At 34.3% G+C, this 23,175-nt stretch overlaps 1 protein-coding gene across 11 annotated transcripts in view; it reads right to left on the minus strand.

Moving 5' to 3' along the window:
- Positions 1–23,175, minus strand: part of dvl1b (dishevelled segment polarity protein 1b) — a 120,075-nt gene that overhangs the window by 5,818 nt on the left and 91,082 nt on the right. For 2 of the 11 annotated variants that reach the window (XR_015502004.1, XM_087272526.1), the window contains exons 1-12: positions 19,770–19,844; positions 18,692–18,933; positions 18,402–18,540; positions 16,341–16,434; positions 15,441–15,510; positions 15,215–15,354; positions 9,070–9,146; positions 8,921–8,988; positions 8,752–8,829; positions 8,539–8,673; positions 5,400–5,567; positions 5,100–5,315 (exon numbers count right to left, since the gene is read on the minus strand). Coding sequence is in view for 8 of the 11 variants with exons in the window: in XM_087272526.1 (XP_087128652.1) it covers positions 5,100–5,315; positions 5,400–5,567; positions 8,539–8,673; positions 8,752–8,829; positions 8,921–8,988; positions 9,070–9,146; positions 15,215–15,354; positions 15,441–15,510; positions 16,341–16,434; positions 18,402–18,540; positions 18,692–18,866 (1,360 nt within the window). In the remaining 3 variants the exon portion in view is untranslated. Of the gene's footprint in view, positions 1–642; positions 685–5,099; positions 5,316–5,399; positions 5,568–8,538; positions 8,830–8,920; positions 8,989–9,069; positions 9,147–15,214; positions 15,355–15,440; positions 15,511–16,340; positions 16,435–18,401; positions 18,541–18,691; positions 18,934–19,769; positions 20,065–23,175 lie in introns of those variants that run through there. The other 9 variants (XR_015502005.1, XM_087272528.1, XR_015502003.1 and 6 more) reach the window with 7 other exon arrangements.

Below are 23,175 nucleotides of genomic sequence, written 5' to 3' on the forward strand. Positions count from 1 at the left end.
AGTAGCCTACATTCACTTCATTTAACAAAACATAAAAATGTTTTGTTCCTCCTTTTCTATTGAACCAGGACTGAACCAACTCAAATCTTCATCCAGATCATGAAGTAAACTCAGTTGCTTAACTAAAGTAACATCTCATGAGTTCTCATGAATATCCTCCCTCACTAACTCCATAATGACAAATGCTCTGCATTTCTTCCTCTCCGTTTCTTCACATCGCACCATCTTAATGTTTAAAAGAGAATGATTCAAACGGGATGAAAAATGAAGCCAATTGAAGAGCTGATGAAATACATCTATCACATATGCAATTATGTATTAAGCGTGGAGGATGATTATGGATTCAAATGACAATGCAAATGAGTGCATGAGGCGCTCCATCCTGAACAAACTGCAGACAAAAGCCACATCATTTCACTCTCACATTACAGGCATGACAAAGCTTTATACATACACATGTGCGCATTATAAGACTACATACAGCATGTGTGTGTGTGTATGTGTGCAGTCATAAATATGACATGCTGAGAAATAAAGAGACGAGAGGTGAGGCAGCAGGACAAATCCAGCAACAGAAAAAATAAAAACCCAGTCAGAAAGAAAGAGAGAGAGAAAGAGAGAGACAGAGGGAGGCTGCCTTACCAGACACCCCAGGGCTGGGACTCAACCTCCTCCATCATCAGTCTGCCATTGACCAGCAGAAACGAACAGAACATAACACAGTTAAGCCTGCTGTCTGTCTGTCTGACTGTCTGTCTGACTGACTCAATCATTAACTCAAGCTCTATCAGGTACAGTTTATCCTCAGTCTGAGTGCACCACTGCAACAACACAATCTAATGTGTGCTCATATAACATGTTCATTTACATGTTGTGATGACATCTAGTGTCGTCGAGATAGTGAAATTTCAAAACATCCTTTATGATATTCGAGCAATTTATCACTGTCACATTTGTTTATGCAATTTAAAAAATGGTTAAATTATTAAAGTTTTAGAAAAGTATCAAGTTGGTAATAAAGTTATTTTCTTTGATAATATTTTTGTATGTAAAATGTGTTCCTGGACCACAAAGTCTTATGTGGCACAGGTATATTGCAGTATTTTGTGCCAAAAATCTTTAAGATATGAAGTAAAGATCAGTTCTCCTGTAAATATATCTAATCTAAGAGCTTTATTTGGATAAACTTAAAGTAGATTTTCTCAAAGTTTAGATTTTTTAACCCTCAGATTCCAGATTTTCCAATATTTGTATCACAACCAAATATTGTCCTATCCTAACAAACCATAAAAGAAAGTACATTTATTCGACATTCATGTGAAGTATACATGTGGATTTAAAAAAATGTACACTTTTGCCTCTATTTGTGGTCCATGTAAATAATTTTAATTGATTTGATATCATTTTATTGTTAATCTTACGCAATATCTACCTAAAATATAAAGCAAGTTTGAGTTCAGTAAAATGTTTTGTTCTTGAAATATTTAAATTCAGTAGTATGCTTATGTTACTCAAAACATTTATACTATTGTAAAATATTTTCTTCTCAAACATTGTTCCACTGAACGTTTTACATGAAATAAATTGCGACTCTTAAGGCCCCGGTATATTCAAACGAAATTATTTACAGGATATAAAAGAGTTATTTTATTTAGAAGAGATATTTTTAATATTACATTTTAAACATTGAAAATGATTCATTTTGTTTCCAAAAGTGCAAATTATTTATTTTTACTATTTTATGACAAAACGTGACTGTTGGTTTTAGGCAATGTGTGTTTTAACTTCAGTTGTTCAACGATGACATTCAATAAATAATCATAGATAGCAGATAGTGTGTGTTTCCTTCAAATATTTTAAAATCATTGCACCCTTCATTAAAAAATTTCTCACTTGTAATGTATAAGCATATTTACTGTACAAAACTTGTTAAACAAATAAAATAATCATTCATTAACTGTAATCGAGTTATGATAATCGAGATTTAGATTTTAGGTCAAGTCACCCAGCCCTAAGTTACTGGTTTCTAACATAAAGTAAAGATATATTCTTTTGTGTTAAAAAAAAAGTAGTAAATAGTAAACAGTCACTGAGTAAATAGTGAGTAAGCTATCCCTCTGGGTGAACTATCCCTCTGAGCACCAAGTGACATTAAAAATATTGCTAATAATTTTACAATCTTTTCAAATATTAAACTGTTATTTAAAAAAAAACATTCACATTTCACAGTTGAACTTTATTCTGTGCTTATGTAACTATTGAATTTATAAATATACAAATATAAATTAATTGTATACACATTATAAATCTTGCCAACCCCAAACCTTTTAAAAGTAATATATACATACAAACAAATAAATGTCTGTATTACGTTTATTTTCCACATAGCCAAACATCTGCCCTAGTTTTAACTTTGTTTACTTTGTTTGACTGCTTTTCTGGGCTTCTCCATATGCTTCAAACCACAGAACACATCCAAAGCTTTACTCAGGAGATGCCAGATCAATCCGACTACTCTCTACAGATGACACACACACACACACACACACACACACACACACACACACACACACACACACCCGCACAAACCTTCCTGACATCTTCACTGAGCTACACATGACATGTGAAATGAGCAGGTTATGCAATAATGTGAAGCAGTGGATTGATATGGATATGTTTGTGGACTGCATCAGTGTTGAAGAGAAAAAGCACTAGAGAATGAGATGAACACAAGCACTGCAGGTGAAATCATGACATGATTCTGATCGCAGCCCATGGAAATCTTAAACGAGATCTTCAAATTTGGCCAAACGTGATGGAGACAATAAAGTGAGAGATGCCTGAAAGGTTTTGAAATTATAACCACCAGAGACCCCCCCAAAACACTACAGCTGACCATAATTGACCATAAATCTCTTTTGCTCACCAAGGCTGAAATTAGCTAATTATAATTTGAATTTTTAAAAAATGTTTCTATTTCTAAGGTCTAAGCTGAAATATATTTATTATTTAAAAAGCACAATTTCATAGAATGAAAAAAAATCACAATTTCTACAAAAAAAAAAAAAAGTCAAGGATGTTGGTTCGAGATATAAAAAAGGTACAAAGCACATTTAAGCAGGACTTAGCACACTGTTAGCATGTTGCTAGTATGTTTCTGTTATGTTTTTCTAATTTATTTTTAGCACATTACATCATGTTTATATCTTTGCTAGCATGTATTTTTCATGTTGTTTACATCTTTTAGTATGTTAATAAGGTTTCAGCACATTGCTTTAATGTTACTAGCATGTTTTACTATGATTTAGCACACTGTTAACATGTTGCTATTATATTTCTAGCATGTTTTTTCTGATTATCTTTTAGCATTTTTAGCACATTGTTAAACGTCTAGAACTTTGCTATTATGTAGTTTAGTATGACTTAGCACTCTGTTATCATGTTGCTAGTAGGTTTCTAGCATGTTTTTTTTTCTAATTTACTTTTAGCATTTTAGCAAATTGCTATCATGTTTATAACTTTGCAAGCATTTAGTTTTCATATTGTTTGCATCGTTTAGTATGTTAATAACATGTTGCTAATGTGTTTCAGCACATTCCTTTAATGTTACTAGCATGTTTTACTATGACGTAGCACAATGTTAACATGTTGCTTTTATGTTTCTAGCATGTCTTTTCTTATTTACTTTTAACTTTTTTATCACAGTGTTAAACGTTTACAACTTTGCTATCATGTATGACTTAGCACACTGTTAGCATGTTGCAAGTAAATTTCTAGGATGTTTTTGCTAATTTGCTTTTAGCACTTAAGCACATTACTATAACCTTTAGATTTTTGCTAGCATGTTGTTTTCATGTTGTTTACATCTTTTAGTATGTTAATAACATGTTGCTAATGTGTTTCAGTACATTGTTTTTAATATTATGAGCATTTTTTTAGTATGACTTAGCACTCAGCATGTTAGCATGTTGAAAGTAATTTTCTGCCATGTTTTTGCTATTTTGCTTTTAGCATTTTTAACCTCGCATCACCTTGCATCACCATCACATTTATAACCTTGCTATCTTGTTGCTTATATCTTTAAGTATGTTAATATCATGTTGCTAATGCGTTTCAGCACATTACTTTAATGTTACTTGCATGTTTTACCGCGACTTAGCAATGTGTTCCCATGTTGCTAGTGTTTCTAGTAAGTTTTTGCTAATTCGCTTTTAGCATTTTTAGCACATTGCTATCACATTTATAACTTTGCTAGGATGTCATTTTCATGTTGCTGACATCTTTAAGTATGTTAATATCATGTTGGTAATGTGTTTCACCACATTGTTTAAATATTATTAGCATGTTTTACCATGGCTAAGCACTCTGTTAACATGTTTATAGTATGTTTCTAGCATGTTTTGCTAATTTCCTTTTACCATTTATAACAACATGTTGCTTATGTGTTTCAGCACATTGATTTAATGTTATTAGCATGGTTTACCATGATTTAGCATTCTGTCAGCAGACGTTTGATTTAGCACATTGTCATATGTCATCATATTCATAACTTAGCTAGGTTGTCGTTTTCATGTTGCTTACAGGTTTTAGTATGATGATATCAAGTTCCTAATGTGTTTCAGCACATGCTTTAATGTTATAGGAATGTTTGCGCACATTGCTAACATGTTTTAACAAATTGCCATGCTTTCACAGTTACTTCAGCTCTGAATGATTTCTGCAGCATCCTGAGACACTGAATACTTTAGTAGCAATACATCTAAGCTATAAATTTAGCTTAACCATTGCAGGAATAAATTATTGTTTAAATACATTCAAAAAACAGAAATAAACATAGAAAACAGTTCTATTAAAATGTAATATTTTTAAATGCAGCCCTGGTGAGCATAAGATCTTAAAAATATTATAAATCTTAATTATTCCCAAATTTTGACCACCAGAAAAAGTGCAAGCGAACAGGATTATCTACTTCCTGTTTTTACATCATGCTAAAATAATGCTTTTATATGACCTAACTAACCTATTAGATCTTATTACAATATACTTCAGAAGCTTCAGTGTATCTAGACGTGTAACGTGACGGATGATTTTCTACTTACCCTCACTGTGATGACTTCCAGCGCTGCCACTGTGGAAACTGTGGCAGGGGTCTGAATATCCTGGAGGGAAAGCAGGGGGCGCTGTGAAGGGTGGGTAAGGGAATGGCTGGCCACCCATGGGCCACGGGTTAGTGGACGGAGGAGGAAGAGGAGCCAAAGTGTCCTGCTCTGAACCAGCACCACTCGATCCCTCATTCAAGTTTAACGTAGCCATGTCTGAGGAGAAAGACAGAAGTTATAAAATTGATCAACATTAAACATATAAACAAGATAAAGCCTAGTGGAAGACATGAGCTGTACTTTGGCAGAGATCTCCAAACGTGTAGTAACACTGTTCAGAGAATGTGATCTTGTTGACAGTGTGTCTGAGATAGCCGTGTTTCAGCAAGCTGCTGGCGTATTTTCTGGCATCCCGGCGGTCTTTGAATCCTTCCACCCTTGAGTAAAGCCAGTCTACGACATCACCTCCTGCATCACAAACGATTCAGAAAGACCATAAATTCACAAATGAATCATAAAAGAACTATACTATACACTAAATGCTATATACTATTCACTTGTTATGGTCAACCGAAATTGAAAACCATAAAAAAATTACAATTACAGCAAATATTTAGTGACCAAAAATACATTAAATTGTGTAAATATTAACAAATAAAGCAATGTAATATTATTATAGTGCAAAATGATTCAGTCAGCTTTAAGGCTTCACTCAATTGATACTTTAGGAATCATACCAAAATGATAATTTGGTGCTCAAAAAAAAAAAAAAAAAAAAAAAAAAACGTTATACTAGCTTCTTCTGCATATTATTTTTGGGAAACTTTGATGCACTAACCTTCAGAAGTTATTATCTTTAATAAATTAGAACATATACACATTTATATTGTCTACATTTTATTTTGTTTTAAACAAATGTTGTTAATAAATCACTTTCAACAAAATGTGTAAAAAAGCCAAAATAAACGAGTGTTAAGTGTGCCCTATAAAGAAAATCTGGGCATGCCAACACACAGTCGATTAATAAGAGTTCAGTAAGTGGAAATGGCTACACTGTGAGCCTCAAGTCCCCTTGTTTCCTTGTTACCATATAAATTCTGTGAGTGTAAAACCCCACCAATCAGAACACAATGCAGACTGTTGCACTGCTCAAGAGCATATTCATTAGCAGTATATTAGATTTCACCATTAACCTACAAATATTTGTGAAAATCCCCCCAAATATTTCAGTTGAAGTCACAAATATTAGCCCTCCTGTGATTTTTTTTTGTTTGTTTTAATTAAATCCCAAACAATGATAAACAAGCAAGGATTTTTTACAGTGTTTCCTATGTTTTTTTTTCAGGGGAAAATATTATTTGTTGTATTCCGTCTACAAAAGTAGTTTTAATTTATTTTTTGAACATTTTATGGTTAAAGTTATTAGCCCTCTTAAGCAATATGTTTTCGATAGTCAACAGAACAAACCAATGTTAGACAATTACTTGTCCAATTACCCTAACTTGGCTAGTTGATCTGATTAACCCAGTTAAGCCTTTACGCCCCATTCACATGGGACTTCAGCGTCAACGCTTTCCATTCACTTTAAATGGGTGACGTCAGGCATTGCCGAACTGCATCGTGGATCCGTCGGCGCTGCTTCAGAGGCGTTGCTCGCTAAAGAAGTTGGGACTAGCTCAACTTTTCATGTTGGCTGACGCTGCTATGACCATCACTTCAGCCCCAACTTCAGACACGCCTTCAGTCAAGCGTTGACGCTTAAGCCCCGTGTGAATAGAGCATTAAAAGTCACTTTAATCTGAATAGTGTGTTGAAAAATATGTAGTAAAATATACCGTCATCATGGCAAAAATGAAATAAATCAGATAATAGAAATTAGTTATTATTGGCACAAAGAATTAAAGAATCCTAAAAGTGAAAAATAAGCTAAGATATTAAGATGGGTTGAACATGATATTCAATTTAAACCTGCAAAACTAGATCTAAGATTTAAACAATGGAGTTTGCAAGGCATAACATCCTTCTGTCTCATCACTACTGATAATGAATTAGAAACTTTTCGACAACTTTTAAAGACATATAACTTATATAAACAAGACTTTTTATGTTATCTTCGAGGTAAAGACTACTTTAATGAAAACATAAGAGATTCAGAAGACAGTAGCACAGGTATTTATAAAAACTTACAAAAAGAAGGTTAATAAGAAACGAGTATCTAGAAGAATTTATTCCTGTCAGACATTAACAAAGAAACACTCAACAATGTATAGAAAACAGAAATGGAAAAAGGAAGCCAATACAATTATAACAAATGAGGAATGATTAACTATTTGGAAAACACAGATGATCACAATTAATTCATAGAGGAAATTTATTTGAAAAATTTAATAAGGTTCTTTTTGACACCTAAAATAAAATACTTTTAAATTAGAGATCAAAAAATGGTGAATGCTGGAGAAAATGTGGACATGCATTGGCTGATCATTTCCACATATTTTGGGACTGTAACATTATACACACCTATTGGCAACATTTGAATAAAGAGATAAATACAATAATGGGATTGAATATGAAATTTAATTTCAAAACTATGTACTTAGGAATTTACTCTTCAAAAATACAAAAAAATGATGCATATCTTCCTAATACACTACTGGTAACTAGCAAAAAGGCAATTACAAAGAAATGGCTCAAGGAAGATCCTTCATCTGTAAGTGAATGGCATGATACTGTAAAAGAGGTGTGTGATATGGAAGTACAGACATTTTCCTTGAGAAAACAAGCCAATAAAATGTCTGCATACCCCTGCATGGGGTAAATGGAAACGTATTGTTTTAATTTTATTGTGGTGCTTTCATATATATATATATATATATATATATATATATATATATATATATATATATATATATATATATATATATATATATATATATATATCTGGGCCCGTTGATCTTTGATCCGTAACCCCTGACAAAATTTTATATAGGAACATTTTATCAACCATAAATATGAATGTAAATAAGAATGTTTTCGGTGAACTTTGACACTTGTATTGTATGTTTTTGTTGCTTACATTTTCCTTTAAAAATGTTTTTTGTTGTTGTCCTGTTTGTTTTGTTCTGAACTGTTTTGAAAAAGGAAAAAAATCCAATATATATATAAAGAAATGAGTTATTAAAACTATTATTCTTAGAAATGAGTTCAAAAATTCTACTTCCGTTAAACAGAAATTGGGGACAAAATATACAAGGGGGCTGATAATTCAGGAAGGCTAATAATTCTGACTAACTGTAACTAATTATAAAAACTTCACCATAACAACAGTATCTTTAACAATACTCCTTTAAGACAGAACTCCGTGACAATGTAAACAGAACTCTCATGAGTGAGATGATTTTAAAAACAGATGATCAACAAGCAGAAACCCACAGCTCACCTATAACTGCATTAGCTATAGTGATCTTCAGCCACATTCTGTCCCTTATTTCTAGTCCTGAGTCAGGCAACTGCATCACCTTTACTATGGTGGCCATGTCTGTCTTCCCCATTGTAAGAGGGAGTTCATCAAACTCTGTGAAGAACAACGGGAGGATTAGATCATGTTTTACAGCAGAGAACATGCAGTCATCTGTTACGAGAAACACTGTACCGTTTTGTGGGTAAGATCCCGTAAGTGCAGTAGTGTGTGAAATCCATGCTGCTGGGTCAATGGGCCGGACTGGTTCAGCTGTGAAATATAAAAATGTCAAATAAGAAGGTTAAGTATCTCTGTTTATGTTATTATATCTAAAAAAAAAACAGCGTTTGTATGAACTGACCTCTGGGTATTGTAAAGTAACTGCGAGGGGAAGGGTCCCAGCATTTGGCAACAGTGAGACTGATGGGACTGCAAAAGTATAATAATGATTAGTTAAACATATTTACATAGCTTTCACAACTCAGGCATCTTTCTTGTCTTCATTCTCACCCATTTTTGGAGACGATCTCTCTGAGGATCCTGACTGCATCATCATTACTCATGTTTTCAAAGTTGACATCATTTACCTTTAAGTCAAGAACAAATTCTATAAGAATTTTCAGCAACACACAAATATAACTGGGCAAAGACACATAAAATATACGGTAACACTTTACAATAAGGTTCATTAGTTAATGCATTTACCAACATGAATTAATCATGAACAACACATGTACAGCATTTATTAATCATAATTGAACATTTACTAATGCATTATTAACATCCAAGTCCATGCTTGTTAACATTAGTTAATGCACCATGAGTTAACATGAACTAACAATGAACTACTGTATTTACATTAACTAACGTTAACTAACATGAACAAATACAGTAGTAAATGTATTGTTCATTGTTTGTTCATGTTAGTAAATGCATTAATTAACATTAACTAATGAACCTTATTGTAAAGTGTGACCAAATATACTATATTTGAAAACAACATTTCCTGCTGGTTATCAAACTATTTCACAACTTTAACAAGAGGCAATTCAATCATAACTTAATGTTAAGAGAGCTATCATTTATCAATATGTGGCTCTTTTTGGATTCTCGGAAGCTCTAAAAATTAAAAATGTAAAACAGAAAATACGTTGGGACCATTTTTTTTGTTTACATCCCTCAAAATGGTCTATAATTTAGGTACAAAAAGTAATCGGTGATCATTTTCTGCCTTTTGTAGTTTTATTAACAGAAGAAGTCAATTGAAAAGCTAATGAACGGACCCAATGTACTGTCATACAGGCATCTCCTTTATCCACAGTCTATAATCACATAAGGGTTAGTTCTGTCATCATTTACTGACCCTCCACTTTTTTTAAATTTATTTAAGTTTCTTCCTTCTGCTAAACAGAAAGGAAGATATTTAGAAAAAAAAGCTGGAAACACATTTCTGTTTCAGACATGATTTCAGTCATATTATTTCCTGCTATGAATATCAATGGCTACCTGTATCCGAAACATTTTCTTTTGTGTTCAATAGAAAAAAAAAGAATTGCATCAGGGGTTGAAAACACACAAGGGAGAGTAAATATTGAGTAAATTAAATGTTTGTGTGAACTATCACTATAAGCCATAACGAACAGTGTTTATGTGAACTCACAAAGATGGGTATTATGATTGAATTTTATTCATCTGTATGTCCAATCCCAAAATGCTCAAAAGAGAATCCAAATCTACCACAATATCAGTCAGTAACAGTCAGGGCGAGGCAGTGGTCCAGTAGGTAGTGCTGTTGCCTCACAGCAAGAAGGTCGCTGGGTCGCTGGTTCGAACCTCGGCTCAGTTGGCGTTTCTGTGTGGAGTTTCCATGTTCTCCCTGCCTTCGCGTGGGTTTCCTCCGGGTGCTCCGGTTTCCCGCACAGTCCAAAGACATGCGGTACAGGTGAATTGGGTAGGCTAAATTGTCTATAGTGTATGTATGAGCGTGTGTGTGAATGTGTGTGTGGATGTTTCCCAGAGATGGGTTGCAGCTGGAAGGGCATCTGCTGCGTAAAAACTTGCTGGATAAGTTGGTGGTTCATTCCGCTGTGGTGACCCCAGATTAATAAAGGGACAAGAAAATGAAGGAATGAATGAATGATTAATTTTCAAACTGCATGTTTCAATGAATCAATTCAAAGCTTCTCGGTTACCACTTTAAAACAAGAGTGCCTAAACTTTTTCTTATGAAGGGCGAAAAGCCAAGCTTGATTGAGAGCTGTGGGCTGAAAGTAAATAGCAAACTGTATAGCCATGGGTTATTTCCAAATTTATCTCATAATATTTATAAACAAGTAGAAAAAAATACTTCAACCATATTTACTAATGCATTCTAATGTTTTGAAATGTATATTAGTTGAACAAACTTATTATATTAAAACCATTTAAAAATCTATTTTTAAGATAAATGTGGAATACACTAGTCATGCTGACCCTGCCTTTGCCTTGATTTGCGTTCTGATGTCTCCTGCTTTGTCTCCTATTCGTTAAGTGACAGTATGCACATAAAAAAATCTGATTTATTTACAGCATTTAATTGTAACATTTATTTTAAGCTAGCTTTTTTTGTAGCTCACCAATAAAAACAAACAAACAAACAAAAGGTTACATTAAAATATAAATGAGAATTTCTGTTAAAGGCATTTCCCAACCCTTCCCAATCATTTTCCCTCTGGCCGGCCAAGTCAAAGGACACAAAGGGACAACTTTGGCCCACGGGCCCTAGTTTGAGCATCTCTGCTATAAAATGTAACTACTTTTGCATTAAATATATTGAATTCATTTGTTTGTTTTGGAATATGAATAAACAAATACCACGGTTCATACACGTTTTTACTACAAAATTCCATGACTTTTCCAGAACTTTCAAGTCAATTTTCATGATCTAATGTTTCATATAATGTCTACATATACGTGGCTAATCATAATAAATGTTTTAATTTATTACAGTAGATCATAAAACATGTAAAAGTTTCAATCTATTTTAATATCTATGTTAAATAGATGATGCTTACACAGCACTAATAATGTGAGAGCATGTTTTTGGCCAAGAAAAGAAAAGAAGTAAAAACAACTAACCTCCATTCCAATATACAGTCATTTGTCAAACTCAATTTAGATAACCTTTATAGTTTGTTAAACTATTAATAGTAGGTAAAACTACTTCTATTATAAAGCTGCAATCACACTGCACGTTTCGCTCCATAGACTTCCATTCATAGGTATGTGAATGCGGAGACCAGAAACGCAAGCATGTGCGACAAGTTTCACATTTCACTGCATTCGAGCATGTGAATTTTTACCTGCGAAATCACATGAGGTGACCAATAGAAAATCATTTTAAATGAAAAACTTAAAATATGGAGCAGTTGCTCATTTTTCTAATGTCAAATCATCTAGTGTAAACGAAGCTTAAGTCGCTTTGGACAAAAATGTCTACTAAATGGCTAAATGTAAAGGTAATTTCCATGACTTTTCCAAAACCTTGTGGGTTTTTCTGTTTTTACAAAACTTTTCCAGGCCTGAAAAATGCCATGTCAAAATTTCATGACTTTTCTAGGTTTTCCATGACCGTATGAACCCTGAATACCATTTTAGAGATTAGAACAATTTTAAACTATATTGTATAACACTAGTGTTAATCCAAACAAAAAATAGACCCTTTGGCACTACTTTTCATTTACACACACACACACACACACACACACACACACACACACACACACACACACACACACACACACACACACACAATCCCCTGTTAGAACTCACCACAGCCAAATAGAAGCTTCAAAGATCCTATAAATAAACGTAGCAAAAAACATTTTTTCCTGATCCAATACTCATACCTTGAGGTAATTTTGCTAATATCAGTGTGCCACGCTGCGTCATGCCAAAATACAGATAATCCATTTCTATTACTGTAATCTGCCACTCAACAGGGATCAGCAGATGCTGGAGGTAGGCTGTATTTTATCACTAAAGCTACATAGCATGAAGCCAGAGGCCAAAATAATGGAAATACAAGTCATTTGCAGTGCCCTGCAGTGTTTAATTTCTTTAACAAACCACCAGCATCTTCCACCAACCCAGCTTTACACTAATCAGCTTTTCAAAAGGAATGAAAAAATACTTCTATTGGGGGGTTTACAAAGAGATAGTCCACCATAGAAAGACCATTTGTCATAATTTATTCTCCCTCAGGTTGTTCCAGACACATTTGACTTACTTTCTTCTGCTTTCTGACGAATGTTGGAAACCAAACAGTTTTGGTTCCTGCTCAATACTAATATATTATAATGGAAATCGATAGAGAACAAAACTGTTTATCATGTTTTGTGTTCCACAAAGGAAGGACTGTCAAACAGATTTTGAACAAAATGATAGTGTTCACAATATTGACAAAATGTTCATTTCTTTGTTCAGAGTTTTAAGACCCTTTCCATACATTTTAACACCTTTTAACCACTTTTAAACCAGAAACACTGGCAAGATTAACCAGAAACACAGGCAAGATTTGAACTTGTAGTGTATTTACTAAAGTAGTGTAGTGTATTTACTTGTAGTGTATTTACTAAATACTAAGTGTATTTACTAAATATTAATGTAAGAAACTAATCCAAAACTAAAATTTTATTCATATACTGAATAAAAATCTATTAAATGAAATCTAGATAGTTCCGCAGATTGGTGCCTATAAAACTGCAGAAATAATGGTGTTCACTTAGTTATTGCAGTAAACAAAGCAGCATGATGTCAAATCTAGTAGGATTTCATTGTTTTCATAAACTAAACATCATCCCGATATTCCAAGATTCAGGCAAAATTTAGCATTCAACCATACATTAATAATCAAATCAAACAACAAAATCGAAAACCACCCAGCTATACAGAGTCACAAACACACACACACAGACACACACACACACACACACACACACACACACACACACACACACACACAGACAGACAGACAGACAGACAGACAGACAGACAGACAGACCGCACAAAACTTTCTCTCTCATTAGCGTACACACACACACACACACACACACACACACACACACACACACACACACACACACACACACACACACACACACACACACACACACACACATAGACAGCAACAAACAAGCTAAACACGGCATCACGCTCTCTTATTCACACACATACATTCGCAAGCTCGCTCGGTCAGGAGTTGGGACCGATGTTGTTAGACTGCCCCCTCCTGTCCAAAGTTACACCTGTTACCGACTGTTCCAACGCTTTATTCGGAAATGTATTCCTGCACCACAAGAAATCGGGTCGGGTCCCACGGCTCCCGCGGCTGTATGCAAACCTCTACCCTGGTGTAGATTATATGTGGGGTTTTTTGTTGTTAAAACTAGATTTTTAGTGCCACTGAGCCAGAAAGACAACCATAGTCCACATAACGAAGCTAAATTACAGTATTTTATAAAATGTAATTTTGTTTTTCCACTAGTACAGTTGAAGTCAGAATTATTAGCCCCAATTTGAATTTTTGTATGTTTTTTTTTAAATATTTCCCAAATGATGTTTAACAGAGCAAGAACATTTTCACAGTAGGTCTGATAATATTTTTTACTTCTGGAGAAAGTCTTATTTGTCTTATTCCGGCTAGAAATTTTTTAAACACCATTTTAAGGACAAAATTATTAGCCCCTTTAGGCAAATTTTTTTACGATAGTCTACAGAACAAACCATATTTATACAATAACTTGCCTAATTACCCTAACCTGCCTAGTAACCTAATTAACCTAGTTAAGCCTTTAAATGTCACTTTAAGCTGTATAGAAGTGTCTTGAAAAATATTTAGTAAAAAATTATTTACTGTCATCATGGCAAATATAAAATAAAACAGTTATTAGAGATGAGTTATTAAAACTATTATGTTTAGAAATGTTCTGAAAAAAATCTGCTCTCTGTTAAACAGAAAATGGGGAAAAATAAGCAGGGGGGGGGAATAACTCAAGGGGGGCTGATAATTCTGACTTCAACTTTACTTCTCACTCTTTTCTCTTGGGAAGGTTTATTTTGCTCTTCTATATTACAGGCTGTGGCAGTAATATAATCTTTAATGACCCATACACTGACAACAATGCCTTTTTGACATGGTCAAATTCTACAAAAAAACTGCATGATAAAATTCATTTATTCATTCATTCATTTTCTTGTCGGCTTAGTCCCTTTATTAATCTGGGGTCGCCACAGCGGAATGAACCGAAAACTAATCCAGCACATTTTTATGCAGCGGATGCCCTTCCAGCCGCAACCCATCTCTGGGAAACATCCACACACTCATTCATACACACACTCATACACTACGGGCAATTTAGCCAACCCAAATCACCTGTACCACGTCTTTGGACTGTGGGGGAAATCGGAGCACCCGGAGGAACCCCACGCGATCGCAGGGAGAACATGCAAACTCCACACAGAAACGCCAACTGAGCCAAGCCGAGCCGAGGTTCAAACCAGCGACCTTCTTGCTGTGAGGTGACAGCACTACCTACTGCGCCACTACGTCGCCATGCATGCTAAAATTAAACTGAAATAGTCACATTGAGAAGATACGTTCACTTTCATAATCTACCTGCAGCAGCATGTCTCCTGGCTCTATCCTCCCATCTGCTGCCACTGCTCCTCCTTTCATAATTGATCCAATGTAGATACCACCGTCTCCTCTATCATTGCTTTGGCCCACTATACTGATGCCCAGAAAGTTGTATTTCTCTGTGGAAATAGTAGAGGAAATAAAAGTCATGCATTTGTGACACACAGTATGTGCATATGGCCATAAACAAGAACTCATATCGTACCCATATTTAGAGTAACTGTGATGATGTTGAGGCTCATAGTTGAATCTGTGATACTGCTGAAGGAGGATGACTGTGAATACAAAACCAGAAGAGGCAGATGAGAATCTTAGGAGCCACATACTGTACAAATGATTGGAACATGTTACAAAAAGCTTAAAAGGGTTAGTTTACCCAAAAATCACAATTCTGTTATTAATTATTCTACCTCTACCTCAGTCCAATTCCAAGACCTTCATTTGTCTTCAGAACACAAATGAAGATAATTTAGATTACATTTGAGAGCTCTGATCCTCTATAGACATCAATAGTTTTTTTTTTGTGTGGCAAAAAAAAAACTGTAAATATGCCAACTGCAAATCTTCTATCACGTGTTAAGTCATCAGGCAGTATGTATTGCCACATACCACATGCAGTATGTATTGCCATTAAAGTCAGCAGTGTGACAAGCAACTCTTCTATTGTCTGTATTAATCGCACACCCTAATCTGAAGCAAAAGACATTGGTAAACAAATTTGCTTTACAATTTCTTGAGTTGTGTTCTTGAAGCTTTGTATGATTACAGTGGAACCATATTTTGGTTCATTTTCTTGACTTTGATTGTCTCAGTACTGACTATTGTATCTTTGGAGGATGAGAGAGCTCTCGAATTCATCCTAAATATTCTAACTTGTGTTCCAGAGATGAACGAAGGTATCTGGAGACTGAAACAACTTGTTGTTAATTAATAACAGAATTTACATTTTAAGGTGAACTAACCCTTTAAGTATAAGCAACTTTAAGTCAAATGTAATTTGAAAAAATACTTTTTATTTTTCAGTTTTGTCAGATTTAACTATGTGGGAGAGAGTTTGTCCCCAAAATATGGTGCACAAGTATGCACTAAACACACAAACACACACCCTATCAATTTTAGCCACTTTGTGTCGCCGGCGTCTGCGTTTATGTCTCTTCATTAACTGAAAAGAAGAACTCTGCTCTGTGGAACTGCTCAGCCTGACAGCAAAAAACAAAGAGAGAGGAACAGATTAATTAATGATTTTAAAATTACACAGCAAAAGGTCAGATATGTAATAATGTTTGCACACAGGAAAAAAAAATATTGGTCAAAGGCAAGAAGTCACATTTTTGTTGTCTGCATCAAAGTGACTTTACATATAGTACATAAAAAGCATTAAATGCAACTTCAGTGTCTACTTCAACATGTCAAATAGCTTTTGGAAAAATGAAATGCCAAAATACGGGTAAAATAGTGTTTCATCATAATTCAGCGAAACATTGAATCATTACAAAAATAATTATGCCAGTACTTGTACTTGAATTAGTGTTCATGTTAAATTAAAGTTCATTTTAAATCATTTGAAACATCTTCAAAGCATTAAATGGTTAAAATCTAGCAGTTTGACGAACACTGGATAGGCAGTGATGAAAAGAGAAAAATCATACTCATACAAGTAAAAGTATGATTACTTGCCCAAAAATGTAGTGCAGTAAGAGTAAAAGTATCTGTTGTAAATTTTACTCAAAGTATAAGTAAAAAGTGGTCCATTTAAAAGTACTTAAGAGTAGTGAGTAGGGAGTATTACACTGTGAAAATGCTGAAGCGTTTACATGCAGTTTGTTTGTGTGTGTGTAAACAAAACATTATGTAGTGCATGTAGTTATTGTTTAAGGCCATTTAATGATGCCATGTCATCATACAGTAGACACTCATCATCTTCACATCTTCTCTAAAGTCTTTTGTGTGACTGCATGTAAACATTTTGGACACCTTCTTGGACACTTTCCAACTTGAAATTGTTCATTTTGATGCAAAACTATTATTATTTATTTGACTGGAATCGCAGGGCTGACTATTGTTCTTTAGCCAATTCCCATAGACAAGAAAAAAAGTGAATGCAGGTTGAAGGAAAATAGTGGAGTAAAAGTACAGATGCAACACTAAAAATGTACTGAAGGGAAAGTAAAAGTACACATTTCACACTTAGTAATTGACAATCTCTAAAAAAATATTCCATTACAGTAATTTGAGTATTTGTAATTTGTTACCGTACACTACTGAGGATAGAGAACATTTAAGTGAAGTTTATTTATCAACTAATTTCAAGAGGATCATGTGCTTATGATTGCTTGCAGCTGCCCCACATTATCCAATTTATTATTCACCAATCAGACAATTCCCAGGCCACTATAAGTGCCCTAGGTTTCATACCACAGACATCTTCATTTTGAAGAATCCACCCTTCCACCCTGACTCCTCCTCCTTTCCTAGATGGGTGACACGGTGGCCCAGTGGTTAGCACTGTTGCCTTACAGCAAGAACATATTTGGTTCTGGTCATTAACAAAACCAGCAGACATTTCTGTGCGGAGTTTGCCAGTTCTCCCCGTGCTCACGTGGGTTTCCTCTGAGTACCCCGGTTTCCTTCCACCGTCCAAAACAGGCAACTTAAATTAATTGACTAATTCAAATCAGCACCATAGACATGCACTTAGCAAGTAGTTATCTCTTAAGAGCAATCTCTATCTGTCCATTAACTTCTACAGCAGGGAAGTTCTGGAGTTCTACCAGTGCTCAAACTCCCCTCTCACCTTGCAAAGGGAGGGAGCCCCGGGCTCGAGGATCTTTTGAGCTCAGGGCTCTCTCCTGGGACAGCATGCCAAACAAGCTTTATAATCAATCATCAGCTAATAGTGAACTCTTGAAATGATAATTAATTGTTAAATAACTTTGATGCTGCACTATGATCCTTAAAAATATTTTATTATGTTAAAATAAGGAATAAAATAAGGAATTAAATAAGTTAGGTTTTTATTATATAACCTATTGTTATATTGAATGACTTTTGGGTGTTTTTCAGTAAAAATGCAATACAGATTATCTTTTTTCAGAAAATAAAAAAATAAAAAAACAGAAGACAATATACTGTATGGAAGGTTTAAGCTTATCATTCAAAACCCAACCTGCTTGCGTCCTCCTCATCTTCGCTGTCAATGAAAGAGCTTGACTCCAGCTCACTGCTCATGATGGAGCCGCTGTCACAACCCATGGCTGAGTCCCTCACCACCCGCTCAGCTTTAGAGTGACCGTTCAGACGTGGGACTGAGTGGAAAACAATACAGTTCATAAACACATTAATGCTTATAAAGACCTTGTTGAAATATTTAAATATCAACAAAAATATCTAAATATGGTTATATATTCATGGCTTGATCAAACCTTGAGTGACAAACATAAAAAGCCAAAAACATACACTCCCGTGGGCGTGGCTCTGCCTCAGGGTGACATCTGATTGGTTGGAAGACTCTGTTGAGGCGGCGGCATCCCAGTGAGCCAGGTTTTGTGTATTGCCTCTGGTGGAACCCGAAACACTCCAGCAGAGTTGGGTTGCCAGAGGTTCTTTCACCAGACTGATATCGCTCTCTCATATTGTATATTATATACTCACTCACATGCCAGTCTTCAGATTTTTATTTGATCTGTACTTGATTTTATCTGCATTCACAAGTGGAATGAAACAAGTCTGACTAACAAAAGTATCCAAAAAACAAAAGAAATGTCTGGAAAATGTAAAACCAATAGTGAGGAAAGAAATGTGCAAAAAGACAAAGCAATGGAGAACAAACAATGTTTAAAAATATCACTTTCACCATTTTCTTTTTATTTTCAAGCTAGCTACAAACATGGTGATATAGCCTATTGTATCTATGCACAGTAAACAAGGCAATCCATAACACAACCATTTTTGTCTTCCAGCTATGAAATGGAAACAAAGTAGTCAATATATCATCACTATTTGTTGTCAGCAGCCTATTTAAACCTAGCCTAAAGATATATGACATGTTTACAGAGATAATATTACAATACATCATATGAGAGGCATTACATATATTAGGTTACAGTCTACTGAAACTTAATTTTTAACATGATGGTTAAGAAAAAAAATCACAGCTCAAATTTATTTACATCTTTCATTGATCATTTTAATAGTAAAACAAATAAAAATCCAAAAATGTACACCTGTCTTTCTCTATATGTTTCATGATTAAATATATTACAACATAAGTTTAAATATTGTAAATTGGTAAAACAGTTGTATTATTTATTTATTTATTTATTAAGTTTAAAAGTATTATTCTCTAACGTTAGATATTGTGTCCATTTTTAATAAAGTTTAATCGCTTGCTCAACCCAAAATACACACTCATCATAAATAAACAATAACACACAAATAATGTTAATAAAATTCTACAAAATCCTCTTAAACATCATATGAAGCTTTGATTATGTTTACTCAAAAATAACACTTAAGTAAAGTGAAGTCGCCTTACCTCATAAAGCGCTAAGCAAAGACGAGCTTCTCTTTGGCGGTGCTGCACGTAAAACTACTACACAGGCTAAACTCCCGCGGGAGCGCGCGATATGAATTTATTACCCGCCCCTTGTGCACGCGCGCACCGCCATTCATCAAAAGCAGAGCGCGGACAATGAGCGCTTTCATTTTTTTCGTTCGATTCTGTGTCGAGGCTGTCGAGCACAAGACCGCACCAATAATCATCATACAATTATGATATACAAGCAACATTTGCCCACTGAGTGTCAATGGAGGGTGTTCACAACCCCCCCGAGAGAGAAATGAAAGGATTTAATGTATTTTTTTGTGAAGCGTGACGTAAGGTGAGCTTTTAAATGTAGGCTGTGGTGATATAAAAGAATGAATTAATAAAAAATGTACAGGTGAGGTCTACTTAGTTACCTGTCTTTTCAAGTTTAGTTATTTTATTTTGTACTATTTTTATGTTTGTATTATTTATATAAATGTACCCCCTATTTAGGATGCTGTTTTGTTGTTCAGTTTAGAACATAGAAAATAATATAAAATAAAAATAAATAAATGTTAGGATATACATGACTTTCCTCAATGTTTATAAAAATAGTAGGTTACATATTTCAGGATATCAAGTACGTTTGCACTTGAACATTGTAATAAATCATAGATCTGGAAATTCTAAAAACTGGAAAATTGTAAAACATGAATAAAGTACTTAACAAAATAAATTATCACTTAATAATACAAATAACAATCATGTCCTATGCTGCAAAATTAACTTGCATGATTTTACTGCAGTTGGCCTTTGAGGAGGTATGAATGCTGAGAAATTTAGAGAGGTGTGTGTTACATTTTAACAGTTTTATCCCGATTATAATTTTTAATAATCATGGAGGCCAAAATCGAATCCAAATTACGATTAATTGCACAGTCTTGGTTAATTGTAATAATAGTATTATTAACAGTGAACTCGTAGTGAATTTGATTTTGTGCACTTGCAGGTTACTAAGGGTTGATGGAGCATTATTTTATTTTAAAATTAAATTAAATTATTGTTAAGGACATTTCAGAAATTAGTGGATATTGATAGAGACACGTCCTTGGTAATAAATTTAACTGAATCTAATCTGTTCTAAAAAGAAAACCTCTTTGTGTTGTTTGAATGTGTTGTTACATTAAATAATTTGTGCTGTGTATTTCCTGTATTTGTAACTTCTACACCTGACTAATTGTTCTCCATGTTCTCTAAATACAGTTGAAGTCAGAATTATTAGACCCTCCTGATGTACAGTATCAGCCCCCCTGTTTATTTTCCCCCCAATTTCTGTTTAACGGAGAGAAGATTTTTTTCAACACATTTCTAAACATAATAGATTTAGTAACTTATTTCTAATGACTGATTTATTTTTGCCATGATGACAGTAAATAATATTTTAATAATTTTCAAGACACTTCTATACAGCTTAAAGTGAAATTTAAAGGCTTAACTAGGCTAATTAGGTAAACTAGACAGGTTAGGGTAATTAGGTTTTGTATACTATCTGAAAAATATATAGCTTAAAGAGGCCAATAATTTTGTCCTTAAAATGGTGTTTAAAAAGTAAAAAACTGCTTTTTTCTAACCAAAATAAAACAAATAAGACTTTCTTCAACAGAAAAAATATTATCAGACATACTATGAACATTTCCTTGATCTGTTAAACATCATTTGGGAAATATTTAAAAAAGAAAAAAGAAATCAAAGAGGGGCTAATAATTCTGACTTTAACTTTGTATCTTTCAGATAGTAAATACAATTATTTTCTTATTACAATTTATTTAGTAACACATTTTATACTAACGTCATGAACACACATCCTATTTGATTTTTTTTATTTACCTTGATATATTTTTAGAAATTTTATCTAGTAAAACAAATTCTGTGTGTTGTGTAAAAAAAGAAAGACAGAAAGAAAATAATAAAGCCTCACCTCTGCCTTGCAATATGAAAGGACAGCACAAAATTCAGTCAGAGGGGGGCTCAGAATCAATACGGTCCTGGTTATTCTCAGTGGAACAGTGCGTCTTGTACAACCTCATATTTTTTTCTCCTCTTTGTCCTATTAATTCTGAACTGAGAGAGTGTTGCGGTGTCACCGCTGACACTGTCTCCAGACCAGCCACCTAATTAAGCCACACTGATTAATGATCAGCGGGGACTAATGGGCCAACAGAGAATCCTGCGCTATGCAGTCACATACACACAGATAAATTACGCTGATGTCTGGCTCAGTTTGTGTGTGAGAAAGCATTTGTTTTCCAAGGGTGAGGACCATGTTCAATGGACGACAGGAAGGGTGTGTGATTCAGCTACGCTGTTGTAAATAAATAACTCATTTGCTATTGTACAAAACGTTCAGATTTATTCCTGAAATTATGCATTGTACCATCGCTCAATGAAGAGAAGATCAAATACACAACAAAGGAAAAAAGAGAGAAAGCGTACAAGAGTGTCTGTTGAGTGCCATTTAAATGATTGACTGCTTTAGTTGTATTCTTCCGTAATATTAATGTGAGAACACATTTGGAAAAGATGAAGTCATTTCAGTCTGTCAAGGAAGGTAATTAAAGATAATTTAAGACTTTCCTCTCTGAAGATAAATGAGCTAAACGCATACACTAAAATACAAAGACTACAACACACACACACACGCACAAAGAGAGATGACTTTCTGACCTCAGTTTGAAAAGACAAATATATTTAGCTCACCAATAAGGCAAACATCCCACATTGAGAAGGCGTGAAAGCATTTGTCACACTCAGTGTAAGATCAAGCCATGATTATATTAACTTTGAGTAAGAATTCCAAATGCTTGTGGCATATACAGCAGAGACTTAAAATGGATTAATGAAATTGTAAAAAATATGTATGTAGTACAAGAAAAAATAAAGTACTATTCTGTTTTTCTACTTAAAGTTTTCATATTTTAAGGCACAGTATGTAATTTTTGCATAGTTTGTATTCATGACCCCATGACTAAGTGTGGAATCAAGTGTGGGTCGTCTTCATCAAACTCTATGGGCTAAAGCAGTGGTGTCCAACCTTTTTTATCACCGCAGATCGGTCAATGATTGATATTTTTTCAGGGCCCAGGGAAGGGGGAGGGGGCTTGTAGGACAGTGTACATGTAGATTGCTGGGCAACCATCAACCTTTTTCTCAGAGGATGACAAGCTGACTAATATTGTTGCAACTTTTAGTTATGCAGAAATTTGAAAAGCACTGCAGTGTTTGGGTGTTCTGTGTTTGTCTGACATAATTATTCTCCTGATATGTGTATATTCCATGCAAAGTATTAAGCTGACTGGTCAGTTCTTGTCACCTGACTCACAGTGTACTCATGGCATTCTGTAAAAATAAGATGTTT

Source organism: Danio rerio, chromosome 11, assembly GCF_052040795.2.
Source record: "Danio rerio strain M-AB ecotype USA chromosome 11, GRCz13ab, whole genome shotgun sequence".
Classification (NCBI taxonomy): domain Eukaryota; kingdom Metazoa; phylum Chordata; class Actinopteri; order Cypriniformes; family Danionidae; genus Danio; species Danio rerio.